This window comes from Scatophagus argus, chromosome 6 (assembly GCF_020382885.2).
Source record: "Scatophagus argus isolate fScaArg1 chromosome 6, fScaArg1.pri, whole genome shotgun sequence".
Lineage (NCBI taxonomy): Eukaryota > Metazoa > Chordata > Actinopteri > Scatophagidae > Scatophagus > Scatophagus argus.
In genome coordinates, this window is record NC_058498.1 from 25,986,252 (window position 1) to 26,001,868 (window position 15,617).

Here is a 15,617-nt window from a genome sequence, read left to right on the forward strand (position 1 = left end):
GAACAGCTGGCTTTGGTTCAAATGTCTCTGTGTTCTGCTTTGACAGGTGAATGTGCATCAGGGAGAGATGAGCATGTGACAGAAGATCTGTACTTGCTTTTTATGATGTTGAGATGTGAGAATCCCCTCTCACAAGCAGCTCAGTTTTGTGATGTGAAGCAGCCCCCAAAATTCAGCAGACTGCAGAGCTTGCCACTGTTCTTCATTCAGCTTGTCTCACCATCTGATAAGTGGGCGACTGGACATTTCTTACTTGTTTATTAGCAATGGCTACTTACTGCGTATCTACATACCAGTTATGTGCACCTCTGGTAATGCACCACACTGACAGCTGCTCCACCTCATCATGTTATGTGAACTCATCCTTCTCAGAAATGAGCCCCACCACCCCACCACAGTGGTATCATCTGCGAACTTGATAATGCTGTGGCTGGAGTGGGCAGGGGTGCAGTCATCGGTGTAGAGGGTGTATGGTAGAGGGTTCAGCACACAGCTCTGAGGGGAGCTAGTGCTGAGACTGAAAGCTGACAAGATATGGCGGCTTACTCTCACTCTCTGGAAGCAACCAGACAGGACGTTCTTGATCCAAAGGCAAATGGAATGAGATATACCCAGGTCTGACACTTTGGAATAATTGATAGCTGTATCTGGAATGAATGAATAAAGCCGGGTCTCTTGTGAAAAGCGGAATGACCCTGTCCCTCGCGCTGTTGTTTGTTGCAACCTGTGGTTTCACTTGATTGGAACACTTAAGCTGTAATTAGATCATCATTAATACCGTGGAGTCGACAGACACGCCGGCGCGTCCTTATCACAAGACCAATTTAAGACGACGTAGCTGCAAGACGCAGCCTCGCTGAATCTCCGTTTTAATTTGTGTCGAAAGTGGACACTTCAAACTATATACAAGTTTTTAAATTTTGTTAATATGTCAAGTAAAACCCGAGTTATGATAAAAAATATACGCAATGTTTTTTTCCTGAACATTGCCATCACATTTGTTGCGCGTTTGGGGGGAGTTTTATGCAAGACGACGCAGTAAACACCAGCGCATTGAGCGCACTTCAATCAGTGCACTTCAGCGCATTTTTCCCACTCGGATTTTATAGTTTTTGTGTGATTTTAGGTCAAGTGTGTTAATACAGTATGTCAAAATGAAAAAAATAACAGTAAAGTCACACTTGTGAGGTTGTGCTGAACAAAATGATACCAAAATGGCAAGGTAAAAAAATTCTAAGTTGAAATATAAAGTTAAAATCAAAAATAGTCAAAAACTGACAATTATACCTGGCTCCAGAGGGTTAAAGTTATAAAACTGTGTAAATTTGCCAAATAACCTTGTAACAACGTGTAACAAGTTTCTTGTTTACCAAGAATTCTGACAATTGAAGGAAATTTCCCTCTGTTCATTAACTGTATTGAAAATGTTAGGACATGCTGAAGTTGCTTCATACAAAATAAAATATAAGCAATATGTGGTCAAAATGCTAATAAATGAAAGTGGTATTTAATGCCCAATGTTGAGCTACTGTAAAGTTTGGCATCTTAATTCTCTCCTCCAGTAAACAATGGCTCAAACAGTCATAAAGCAATACAACTGCTTACCATGTTGTAGGCTATTGGAACACATGTTGGAAAACTGCCATCTGTCATTTGAAATATCTGAGCACACTGTTGCCTGGTTAATAAAACAAAACATTAGAGTGAGAAAAGGTTGAAATTGTGAACCATTCCTGTTGCAGATCCTTTTGGAGGAGACCCATTCAAAGAGACAGATCCATTCAAGGCTTCAACTGAAGATTTCTTCAAGAAGACCACAAAGATGGATCCCTTCTCTACACCAGACCCTTTCAGTAAAAGTGCAACATTACCCTCCAAGGTACATGTTGAAGATCAATGGCCAGAACACATAATTTTAATTTATATTGTTAAGACCCCAAGAGTGGTTTCAGTTTTTTGTTGTTGTTGTTTGTTTGGTGTATGAATTTAGCTGTGACTTGCATGAATTTACTATTAACAGGGTATATCTCCGTGTGCTTCTTCCAGCAAAACAGTCACTATACAAGCAATGATCCATTCTCTTCAAGCAACCCAAAACCCAAAGGACCAGGTATGATTTAATTCTCTATTCCCTACAGTGTCTAAACTCAAAGGAATCTTTATGCTCTTCAGTATCCATTATTGCTTTAGAATAATTTTACTCATTGTTGTACAACCTTGCCTACAATGACAAATATTAAAAGAGTAGAGATGTACCAAGGTATACCTTGGTACAACAGCAAATTATACTAATACAACCAAACTATACAAATACAACACATTTCACAACCCTATTTTGATATTAGATGCGTATTTTTTAGTCTGTCTTTGGCAGTGGTAGCTGTGTTTGTGGTGCCAAGGCTCACTTAATTCATGTCTGCTGTCAGTCAGTGCAGTGGACTTCTTTCAGTCAGGGTTCTCAGTTCAGAGTTTTCTCTAGGATATTAATGTAGTCTGTACAGACACATGCCCAATGTGGGTCAAATTGGAAGTTTCAGTGATTAGAGGAGCTAAATCCTGTCACCACTGTGGGGCCTCCCTTTGGTCAGGCTAAGGTTACCGTGTTGGTTTGACTATTAAAGCCATGTCTTAAGAGGAAAGGTGTCAAATTTGCTTATTCAATGCACTTTCCAAATTTTGAGTATCTGTCAATGCTACTTCAAATACAGTTTTTATGAAATTAAAACTGTAAGATGTCATCTTATTTTTTATCTGTGAGCAGGTCTGTAACTGCTTAGAGAGACAATCTTAATCACAAGTTTAACAGGTGTTTGGACATAACCAATTACCTGCAAACTTAAAATTAAAAATTAAGATTTTTACCTATGATGAATCTAAATGAATCCCCAACCCCTTCATCTGATGAGATATGATTTGCCTCTAAATGGTAGATAGACTGTACTTAAATAGCACTTTTCTAGTCATACTGACTACTCAAAATGCTTCTTCACTATTGTCACATCCCCCCATTCACACACATTCACACACTGATGGCAAAAGGCTGCCATTCATCAGAAAGTTATAATCTCAAGATTCACACACCGATGGCACAGCTTTGAGAGCAGTTTGGGGTTCAGCGTCTTGTTCAAGGACACTTCGACATGCAGACTAGGGATTGAACCACCAACCTTCTGATAAGTGGACAATCCGCACTACCTCCTGAGTCAATCCTGAGCTAATCTTGAATAATCAAGTACTATTTCAATATACCGTTTAAAGTTGACAGCTAGGATGTCACACCAACTAGCCTTTATTTTAGCACAAAAATGAAAGATTTACTGTATAAAACGAACCATGTAGTACCTGTATGCAACCCTTGTACCACATTGAACCTGATTCTAGAAGTCAGGTACAAGAGAATTGACTCTGCAAGGGAACAACCTTCGCCTGCTTAAATTCCCTCAGAACAAGAGCTTGCCTGGCAAATAAAAAAAAATAGATATTCTGAAAAAAAAATATTGGAAATGTGTAAATACAAAAAGTGAAAAGTATGTTTAAATGTTAATGTGAGGTAGGTCTCAAAATTCAATTCAATTCAAATGTAGCCTACTAAGTCAACACAAACAAATACAGTGGTCTCAACAATACAGAACATTTTAAGTAAGCTCATAATTATGATCACGCATTGTAAATGTGCTTATTGTTACAAAAATATTTTTTTGTTTTTGTTGTTTTTGTTTCTTTCCCCCAGACCTGTTTGGTACATTGGACCCATTTGGCAGCAGTTCGTTCAGCAGCAACAGTAACAGCTCTACTGGATTTGCAGATTTTAGCCACATGTCAAAGCCGAGAGACCCTTTTGAAGGCAGGGCAAGCTGGTTGCCAGACTACCAGAAGGTACCAAAGGCTAACACTCATTCTAAAAACTCACTTCTTTGGCCACCTGGGCATATTATGCAAAGGTCTCCCATTGCAGACACAGGGTCTTAAAATAGTCTTAAAGGGGACATATTATACCCTTTTTCAACAAGTTATTACAATTCCTCGTGGTCTTCATGAAATGTCTGTGATATGATTTGGTCAAAATACCACACGAATGAAGCACCACATCCCCTCTCTTACCCTCTCCAAAAAGCACTTTTCGGAGCGAGCAGTTTTGACTGCCTGTCACTTTAAATGCTAATGAGCCACTTCTCAGCGCGCCTTCTTCCTTGGGGTCAATTGTCAAGCACAGGAGAAACATGGCTACCATAGAACACAGCGCCACAGCCTAATGAAGGTTTGACAAAGTTGCAGCTCTACATGCCATACAAGAAGAGGTGCTTGAAGAACCCCAGGAACCAAGGATACAGCAAGATGCTTCTTAATGGTTAGTTATTAACTTTATGTCACTTGAACTTTTTTGTATGTTTGTACGTCTGCTACATACGGCCTTGCTAGGTATTGCGCCAACAACCCACTAAAGACTCCAGTATGTACACAGTAAGTTTATATATCAGTTATCAAAAGCTAGGCTTATGATACTTACATAAATGCATATAAATAAACTCAAGCATCATTAAGCTGTTCCTGTTACTATACTTTACAGTAAAACTCAAGCCTTAGATATTAGCTAGTCATGTTTCCTTGCATATAGTACTGGTCAGTGGGCCAGTCGGGTTGTAGGAATGTCTGCCAGCACCTTAAAACTATTAGTAGTGTGTTACTCTATTTACCAGCTATCACAATGTTTTAACATTGTCGCATGTGAATGTTTGCTGAAGGAAGATACCACAGGTAGTATGAATGCTAGGTGAACTAAATTAAAATTATGCAGTTATTATCTTTTCTGTCAGTCTAGTTCACTTAATTTTTCTATACTTGATAGGTTACAAGAAGATTACAACAGCTTCAGATCCATCCGGCATGCATGGTGGACCATCCTGGCCTTGTGTGTTTGAATGTGTTATCACTACAGAATGCATTTAACACCTGCAGAGCAAACTTTGCCCCTTGACATCTGAGAGGAATAGAGCAGTAAGTTATTAGTGTCATACAAATATGATTGAGGAAGGAAATACAACAGACCACACTCTCATAATATATTAAACAGTGAAAGCACACAAAACAGTTCATATAATTTTTATTTTCAGAAAGATTGTTACAACAAATTCCAGATGACTTTTGTGATAAACTTATATGTAAAAATACTAAAAAATATTGCCATAGTTCTGTCATTACCGTATTTTCACGACGAAAAGGCGCACCGTACGAAAAGGCGCAGTCTCAGTTATGTGTGCAATTATTGTATTTAACACACAGATAAGGCGCATCTGAAGATAGGGCGCGGGTTTTATATACACGTTTTATATACACGTCCGCCCCTGTGTGTATTCATATACTACGTACGCCCGCCTGACAACACACACGTGCATATTTAAAAATAGATCGGGAGCAAAACTGAGTTTGGTTGTGCTTTATTTAAGTATTAATTACAACAACACTAAAACAAGCACATTACCGGTAACAGTCACTCAAACCCATTGAAGTCCGCATCCTCTGTGTCGGAATTGAACAGCTGCGCTAAATCACACATGGCAGGTTCACGTTCCTCACTGTCAGAGTCAGAGTCCGTGCCATGCGGCTCCCCAGAAATGATGCCGACTTTAGCAAAAGCTCGAACAACAGTGCCAGCAGACACGTTAGCCCAAGCAGCTACAATCCAGTCACAAACTGTGGCGTAACTCGCCCGACGTCCGCAGCATCATGGTTCTCAACTACGTCCGCACACAGATAGGGCGCTCTGGACGATAGGGCGCGCTGCACATTTTGAAAAAAATCTAAGACGTTTATATGCGCCTTATAGTCGTGAAAATACGGTACAAAGGTTTCACAGGACCCATACTTCCAAAAAATATAAACTATACTATAAATGGGTGTCACCATCTTGACTGTTGATTAAAATTAAATAATTTGCTTAGCTATTACAGATAGTTGGAGTACAGAAACTTTGTAAGCTTGTGTTGGGGCCTTCTGAGCCGGAGAATCCAAGTGGTTCTGTCTGCCTTTGTGGTGCTGTGCATACGGACAGGCTGGATCCTAGAATACCTTCTCAAGGTTGAGATCCAAGGCCTGATCAGTGTAATCTAATAAGGAGATTTGGTGTTCTTTGTGAAATTGTGCAAGAACCCGCACTGCACATTTGTTTTTGTTTTGTTTCTCCACTTAATTATGTGTTATTTACATTTTCAGTATTAGCCTTGTTGTGAAGGCTGCACATATATTATGTTATTTGTGTTTTGCTTGTTGTATAATGCCTGTTGTGAAATTTTCAATAAAAGCTTGTTAAACTTACGAAAACTTAGTTCTACTCTCCCTGGCTTTGCAGTGCATTCTCCATTCTTGGATTTTGGGAAATTGACTGCAAAAAGAGGTGCATCCGTTAATGTTGTTGCTTGGGCATGGCCAGCATTTTTGTTGAAGTGCAGCGCTGCCAGGTAGAGTCTTGCAAGGGAGCACTAGCACTAGTTAGCACTGTTGCGTTATAGCAAGAGGGTTCCATGTTCGAATCCCGGTCTGGGCCCTTCTGTGTGGAGTTTGCATGTTCTCCCTGTGCCTGCGTGGGTTTTCTGTGGGTACTCCGGCTTCCTCCCACAATCCCAAAAACATGTACATTAGGTTAATTGGCTGCTCTACATTGCCCCTAGGTGAGAGTGTGAGAGTGTGTGGTTGTCTGTCTTTGTGTGTCAGCCCTGCGATTGACCGGTGACCAATCCAGGGTGTACCCGGCCTCTCGCTCGTAGTCCGCTGGGATAGGTTCCAGTTCCCCTGGAGAAAAATGGATGAATGAATAACACTTTTTTTTTTCAAATGTAATAAATGCACATCTACCTCAGTTTATCTCACAGGGCATAATCTATGTAAACCAGTGTCCACACAATGAAGTAAAAGCGAATAGATATCACATAACCATTTGAGCAAGTTATCCATATTATTCCATTAGAATTTTACAATGTTTACTGTTTTGTTATTTGGCCAATGCAAACTTTACACAATAGGCAATCAATTACATCTGTAACCATGACTTAAAACTTTACAAATCAGCAATAAAATGACAAAACTGTCTCATTCTGCTCCGTTATTTGCTAGGCCTACAGACTCAGTCTCAGTCTAGAAACCTGGATACACAGTTTAACAAGCAGCACAGCAAGTCAGATAATATTACGGATGGATGTAAAGCACATTCTCCACAAGCGCAACATGCTAATATCATTAACTCCTGATAATCTAAATGCAGCTACTCAAATTTAACTCTGACTGCAGGCCTGTTAACGATACATGTTAGTTGGGGGCGGGGATGAAATGGCCCCTGCGATTCACTGCGGCTCTGAAACTTCTTGTGACAAAGACTGTGGAGACATCTAAGTTACAACTGCTGTCATAAAAAATAGTTAATCCACACAACTCTTTGGTCCAGTGAGGCTGGAGGGCGATATGACGATTTATGTTAGGTGATGCACAACAGAGCCGTTCTTGTGCTTAGCTCTGACCTTAGACATAATGCTAGCTGGTCCGGCGTTGGCAAGGAAAGAAATTACAAACTTGCGTGAAAGTAGCTCTCAGACTTTTGGTTGAGTTGCGCAGGTGAGGGGCAGGATTATTCAAATATGCCTACACTTTACGGAAGGTGTAGGCATGTTCAACAGCTTGTTGAATCCCATATTTTACGATCAATTTTTCACATATAGACACAAATGTATGTGCACTGGAAAAGTGTTTTTTTTTAATAATATGTCCCCTTTAAAATGTACACTGTAAAAAGCTTTATTGGCACAGATTTCAAGTGAGGGATGGTTTTACTTTTTCTCTGGAAAGACAAGATTAATTAGTTCTGTACAGGTAATAACTTATTATTATTATATCTGTTTTAACAAAACTGCAGAACTGCCATCCTTTCATGTCCCCTTTAACAAAAAATATTTCAGAACTCTTATAACCTAAACAGTTTTGTGTTTCTGACAGATACATTGAAATTAACTGCTGAGAGCTAACTATCTTTTCAGTCGGTGATTGTAGATGACCCATTCAGCCGGAAAAGTGACACACCAGCCCTGCCACCGAAGAAAAGTGTTCCCCCAAGACCCAAACCACCCAGTGGTAAGTATCAAGTATCAAAAGTATAGACTTTTAGGGCTTTGAGAGGAGTATGAAACTATGGGAAACAGGGCTCAAAAGTAATAGTTTCCAGGTTTCCATTGGCAATCATTTTGAGAAATTGGCAGCTAATTCTCTCCTTTGATTGCTTTCGGAGGCAAGTACTTTTGAGCTTATTAAAAACAGGGACAGGCAGCAAACATATTCACAGTTAGGTACATATGGGACAAGATAAAGGTTTTCGGCATTTGGCCTTTGTACACAACCACATTGAATTTGAAAGGGAACATTCAAGGTGTGAGCGAAGTTAAGGTTTAATTCAAGGAGTTTGACAGAAGTGTGGCATTAACCATTTAGGAATTATAGCCATTTTAATACATCCACCCCAAATTTTGCCTCATAAATGATGGAACAAACTAACATAATCACAAATATGAGAATTGTTTTTAATACTTGGATGAAAATTCTTCGCAGTCGATGACTGTCTAAAGTCATGGAACCCAGGGACGTGACGAAATGATGAGTTTACTCCTTTGAAATGCTCTGCCAAGTCTTTACTGCAGCTGCCTTCAGTTGTTGCTTGTTTGTTGTTCTTTCGGTCTTCAGTCTTGCCTTCAGTAAGTTAAAAGATCAGGTGACAGACTTGACCAGCGAAGAATATTCCATTTCTTTGTCTTGACAAACTCTTGGGTTGACTTTGCTGGATGTTTTGGGTCATTATCCATCTGCAATATGAAGAGGCATCCTATCAGTTTTCAGCATTTGGGAGAATCTGAGCAAAGAGTTTCGCCCTATATATTTCAGAATTCATCGTACTACTTTTATCAGCAGTCATGTCATCAATAAACACCTGTGACCTGGTTCCATTGGCAACTGTACATGCCCATCCCATAACAGTCCCTCCACCATGTTTGACAGAAGATGTGGTATGCTTTGGATCATGAGCTGTTCTTTTCCTTCTCTCTACTTTTTTCTTTCCATTATTCTGGTACAAGTTAATCCAGTCCAAGGAATCTTCTCTGAATTTGAATTCCAGAACTGAGCAGGCTTTTTTAGGTGTTTTTGGGAAAAGTCTAATCTGGCCTTTCTGTTATTGAGTGTTGCCAGTTGTTTCCACCTTGCCGTGAAGCTGTTTCCTGACTGTAGACTTTGTCTATGACATACCTGCCTCTTCAAGAGTGTTCTTGACTTGGCTAGATGTTGTGAAAGGGTTTTTCTTCACCAATGACAGAATTCTGTGGTCATCCACTTTAGTTGTCTTCTTTGGTCATCCTTCTTTGGCCTTTTGGTGTTGCTGAGCTTGCCAGTTAAAGCATTCTTTTTAAGAATGTTCCAAACTGCTGTTTTGGCCACTCCTAGTGATCGTGTGTGTCTTCCTCAAACTTAGGTCTTCTACCAGAGTTCTAGGAGTTTGAGGGTTCTGTGTGGTATCTTAGCTGTTCCCAGGACTGTACTCATCTGGACAGAGACCACCAATGTTGTACCTGGAATCTGCGTTAGCTACTCCGACAGTTTGGGGGTCACACTCATCACTGTCGCTTTTTATTCAATTCAGTTCAGTTCAGCTTGGTTATATAGTGCCAGTTCACAACAAAAGTTATCTCATGACACTTTCCAATTAGATCAGGTCTAGACCAAACATAAATTTTGTAATACAGAGAACCCAACATTTCCCAATGAGCAAGCACTTGGCAACAGTGGTGAGGAAAAACTTTAACTTTAGAAGGCAGAAACCTCGGAGCAGACCCTGGCTCAAGATGGGCGGCCATCTGTCTTGACCGGTTGGGTTGAGAGAGAGTGGGAGCGAGAGGTGAGAGAAGGACAAGCTGTAAGAATCCCTTAAATTAGCATACAACTGGCCTATTGTTCTTCCCTCTCTAGTGGGACAGTTGACACACTGAGTAATTCGGGAGTGTTTTGTCCGGGTTAGTGTGGTTGAAATCACCTGAGATAGCACTGAATGCACTTGGGTGCTGAGTCTCTATCCGGGTTATTCTGGAGTGAATAGTGTCACATGCTGCGCTGGGGTTTGCAGAAGGGGGAACATAAACAATCACCATGACAACATGTGAAAACTCCCTGGACAAGTAATATGGACATAGTCCAACGGCACACAGTTCCACATCTGGGCTGCAGTGCTCCTTCACTGTAATATGAGCTGGATTAAATTACCACCGGTTGTTAATGAGCATGGCAAGCCCTCCCCCTTTGTGCTTACCACTATCAGTGCAGTCCCTGTCTGCACGGACCATATGGAAGCCCGTCACCATTGCATTATCATTTGGTCTATCCTGGTGCAACCATGTCTCCGTAAAGCACATAAAACTGCACTCCTGGTATTCCCTCTGACTCTGGGACGGCGTCCATCTTGTTCACAAAAGACCTCACATTTCCCATGATGATAGAGGGGAGAGACGGCTTAAACTTCTTCGTCACAAGCTCCAGAGACTCCCTTCTCCTCCGTAGCTTTTTATTTCCTCTGTATCCCCCTTAACAGTCCTGCTAATGTGTTAAGAAGGCCAGGCAGGATCTGTTCCACCTCAGACACCTCAGAGACTTCAGGCTCCCCCTCAAGTTGCTCAGGAATTTTTACACCTGCACCACTGAGAGCATCTTGAGTGGGAGCATCACCACATGGATGGGCAGCTGCACAAAACAAGGCCTCTTGGCAAAAAGAATTTCACTGCACATTGTACCGTGTATGACAACTAAACCTATCTTGTATCTTGTGTGTCTTGATCCAGCATTCAGCAGGGATTACTCTCGGTGGTTTCCCTGGAGCGGTGGCGGGTTTCAGTTCCATCGGCTGATCCCTAGTGTAATCAGTGTGGGCAGCAAGGAGTTACATTGAACGAAATGAGTAGTTCAGCGATGAACAAAATCACTATTGGCCATTAGTTCGATGGAATCACTCCCTTTTGAGGCTGCTATGCCTTTGTGGAGTATCAGTATGGTCTTAGTAGGAATTTATTTAGCAGACTTTCAGAAGACACTTTGTCACTTAAGTGTGGTAATTGCACATGGGAGTGCCATGGGTCCAGTTTTGACATGATCTTCAGTCTCAGGTCAGCCGCCCTTGTGTTAAATCTGTCTGTCACTGGGGCTTGGTACCCAATCTCGGAGTATGGGGATGATAATTCCTCCCCTTTGACCTGTTGTCCTGACTCCCCCTTGTAGTAGCATGCTTCTTGTACATCATCAGTCTCTAGTTTTGACAGCAGTTGCTGTTTGCGAATCTTGAAACAGTGAGCTGCAAGTACTTTCTTTCTAAGTGAAGTTGGATTTCAAAGCATCCATATATTCCAGAATCTCTGTATATAACACTGCTCGCTGACAGTTCCCTTGTCTAAGGGCCCCACAGATATCCACACACACACACACACACACACACATACACACACACACACACGGTGTAGGTTTTCATGCCCAATGGGGACATTACGTAGACTTACATTCATTTCCTGAAGACTTACTCAAACCAAAACCATAATTTGCCTAACTCTAACCCTAATCTTTACTCTTGCAAACCTAACCTTAGCCTGACCCCTGTGCCAGTGCACCAGTAACCACAACTGTGGGTAAACAAAAAATTATTACTCTTACAAACCTAACCTTAGCCTAAATCTCAAACTCAACTTAACCTTAAACCAAGTCTTCACTGTAAAAGTTATTCATTTCCCCATGGGGACTTGCATTTTGTCCCCATAAGGTAGGTGAATCCCCACATGTAGCTGTGCAAACAGGTTTTTGTCACCATGAGATCATAAAAACACGTACACTCATACATACTTGTGTGTGTATGTGTGTGTGTGTGTGTAAACAAAGCAAATCATGTTTTTACGGAAGGATAATCAGTTTGCACATTCATAAACGAATGTGCAAACTGATGCAGCTGACAACGAACTAGATGTACCTAAACTAAAAACTGTAAACAACGTTGTGAAGTCTCAGTTTTATTCATTTTTGGGTTTTTTTTGTCTCATTATGTATATTCCTGGTGTGAGTGCCTATCTACTTTTGAACAACCATACTGAGTTAGCTTATTCTATAGTTGACAGTTGACAGATCAGTCTGATTCAAGCAAATTCAAGCAGTGACTGTTAAATTTTATTTCATGACAAACCGTTGATGGTTGGAGGGAGGCGGTCTTTGATGTGGACTAGGACCAACCGTTCCAGGCACTTGGTGATGACAGGGGTGAGTGCAAGTGGAAGGTAGTCAGTGAGACAGGCTGTGGATGATTTTTTGGATATGGGAATGATGCTGGGTGACTTCAGACAGGTAGGGATGGAAGCCTGTGCTAGCCGCTTTGCTGGGGTTCACCCTGTTTAATATCCGTGCCACAACCTGTGCCTGCACAGTTCGTGGTTTGGAGCTGGGAACAGATTGGGGCAGAGGTGGTGTGATTGCAAGCTGCTGTGGTGTAGTCTCGAAGCGTAAGAAGAACGTGTTCAGCTCTTCCACTAGTACGGCGCTGGAGTGTGCAGCTGTGCTGGTCTTTCCCCTGAAGTTGGTCAGCTGCTGTAGTCCCTGCCACACCTGCCGAGGATTGTTGTTGGAGAGGTGGTCCTCTGTTATCCTCCTGTAATCCCACTTGGCCTTTCTCATTCCTCTCCTCAGGTCAGCTCTAGCAACACTGTACAGTTCTTCGTCACCTGACCTGAAGGCAGTGTTACAACCTTTGAGGCTACTACTGACTTCACTGGTCATCCAGGGTTTTTGATTGGGAAAGACCCGGATGCGTTTCACTACAGTGACAGTCCCCATGCAGAATGTGATGTATTCCATCCCTGCCTCTGTGAATACTGTCAGGTCCTGGTTTTCAAATACACTCCCGTCAGTGTGTGTAAAGCAGTCCTGGAGCAGGAATCAGCGGGTGTAGCCAGGATTCGGATATTACCAGAACACTGTACTCAAGTAGAAATTAACTAGTACTTTACTTGAGTCTTTTCTTTTCACTCCACTTTTTCATTCCACTCTGTACTCCACTGCAGTTCAGAGAAATTTTTTACTTCACTACATTTATTTTTACACAAATTAGATTTTTGTGTACAAAAATATGCAGTTTGTTGAATGTTTCGTTATAAATTAACTTCCCAATAAGTACAAGTAAATTTGAAACAATTCGTCGATTAAATGGCAACCATATTTTCAGTTTGGGCAATCCAAAGCTCATGCCTGTAAAATTTAGTGCTGACCTCCAGGAAAACAAAACTGTGTACCAGCTTTTCAGAGGTACCCTTGTAGCTAAGTAGAACCTCATCACAGCTTTATGGAATGCTAAGAACCTACGTAACGTGTATCAACGTATCATGTATGGTGTGACAAGTTCCACGATTGGCCTGATTCTTAAGAAAACCAAAGCAATCTAGTTTTACTTAATGTATATCTGGGTTCTGAGTTGCTATTACAACTAACTTTAACAACATATCCGCTATAAAGCAAATACATACAATACATCGTCTTCAGAATTCCAATTCCAACCTGTCATGTTTGCCCTTTGTAATGTATGATGTTTATTGCATGTATGTTCCTCTCTCTCTTTCATCCTCTCTGTCCTGTCTACCTCTTCTTCTCCTCCTTCACCCAGCCGACTATCAGCAGGATAGTTCTCCCTTGTGAGCCGGGTCCTGCTCAAGGTTTCTTCCAGTTAAAAGGGAATTTTTCCTTGCCACTGTCTGCTTGCTCAGGGGTTCAGGCTCTGGGTCTCTGTAAAGCATCTAGAGACAATTTTGAATGTATAAGGTGCTCTATAAATAAAATTGAATTGAACTGAATTGAGTTCATCAACTACCTTTTATGCCCCACACTAGAGACAGCCATGGCCACAAACACTATGTTTACAGGATGTTTGATGAAAGTTTGATTGCCACGTGCCTGCATGAATGAGAGCAAGCATGCCACAAAGCTTGCTAACTTTAAGCAAACGTTCATCTTTCCAGAAAAAAATCGCGTAAGACCATTGATCCTGGAAAGGTCTTGAAAAGTCTTTGCATTTGATTTTTAAGAAGGTGACATTTTATATCTAAAAGGTCAACTTCACTGTGAGATCAAATGTTCTACAAAAACACTTGTCTGTCACTGTCTACGTGGAAACTGACTGTGTAGATCTTCTGTGATGCCTGGTTGAAGGCGTGTGAAGCATCCACGTTTTAGAATTTGTAGCGTCTTTGCAGCAGCATCCACATTTGAAACATTGTAGTGCACCACAAGCTCATTGGGTTTTTGAGATTTAGCTCCATGTGATTGTTGTTGCGCCTTGAGATGAAGCTCTTTCGTCAGTAAAATTAGTCTGAATTTTGAAAGACAACATGTGTTGAGCTGCAGCTGTTTTTTTTTTTCCTGTAACGTAAAACGCACAGTCTTTAGCTGTACTTTGATCTGTCAACAGGAAAGAATGTCACTGTGGGTACAGAGAAGATAAAAGCCTTTTCATATTTTCCAAACCACTGCTATCACACGCTCAATTCAGACACTTAACTTGCAATGGCAAGCAGTGATGTCACTGTAACATAGAGTGTTAAAGCTTGTATACTGCTCAGGACTATACCTGACTGATATAAGTGACTATATATAATTTAGCAACATTTAGTTTTTATTGATTTTAGAAGTTTCACTAAAGTTGTGTATGTGAACTGTGATGGTCTGTCACTTTTTTTGTTTTATCATCATTAATATTATTATTATTATTATTATTATTATTATCAGTATTATTATCAGTATCAGTAGTAATGTGTCTTTTGGACACAACTCAGGAAACTTTCTCTCATTTCCCACTTTAGTGCCCATAACACATGAGCTTTAGCATATTTGCATGAACTGCTGCCTCACATAAATGATGGACATGGCTGATAAATAAGGTGGGTGAAAAATTTGGGATTTAATGTTGAAATAAAATTGCGGTCATTCCAGTAGTTCTTTGTGGATGTTATGACCAGAAAGGATGTGTTTGGGAAAAGGACTTTAGGGGATAGCACAACACTTTTTCTTGGGACTTGGTGCTCACACTGAATAATAGTTACCCAGAATTTCCTTCTGTGTGTTTCAACCTAAACTGTGATCAGGCCACACTTGCGGTTATTACACTATCCAAAATGCTTACTGACTGAGTGGTTGTAGAAGGGACCTAGAGAGAACTCTGTCACTACTTTCTGTTTGTTCAACAATAATAACAACGGTCGGGCTCCAGCAGCTATCAGTCAGGCTCATCTCCATCATTTACACTGCAATGACTGATGACTTATTTTCACACTAACGCTTTCAGTATTTTTATATGGGTTTTATATTATATGTTATTCACAAACTGCTGCTCTTATTTCTGTGTGTAGGCACATGTGAAGGTGATGTTGTAAGAGCGATATGTGGTTTGCTTGGCCTGTTGTTTGCAGACACACCCTAACTTGCTTCCTCTCTCTTCCCTTTGTGGATGTGTGTGTGTGTGTGTGTGTGTGTGTGTGTGTGTGTGTTTGCAAGGGTGAGTGGTTCTTAGAAGGTCAGGCTGTTTG

At 40.9% G+C, this 15,617-nt stretch overlaps 1 protein-coding gene across 3 annotated transcripts in view; it reads left to right on the plus strand.

Annotated features, from left to right (window-relative positions):
• Positions 1–15,617, plus strand: part of LOC124060222 (epidermal growth factor receptor substrate 15-like 1) — a 68,581-nt gene that overhangs the window by 33,866 nt on the left and 19,098 nt on the right. For all 3 annotated transcript variants that reach the window (XM_046390895.1, XM_046390894.1, XM_046390896.1), the window contains 4 exons: positions 1,743–1,879; positions 2,047–2,110; positions 3,731–3,876; positions 8,022–8,115. In XM_046390895.1, coding sequence (XP_046246851.1) covers positions 1,743–1,879; positions 2,047–2,110; positions 3,731–3,876; positions 8,022–8,115 — 441 coding nt within the window. The remainder of the gene's footprint in view (positions 1–1,742; positions 1,880–2,046; positions 2,111–3,730; positions 3,877–8,021; positions 8,116–15,617) is intronic.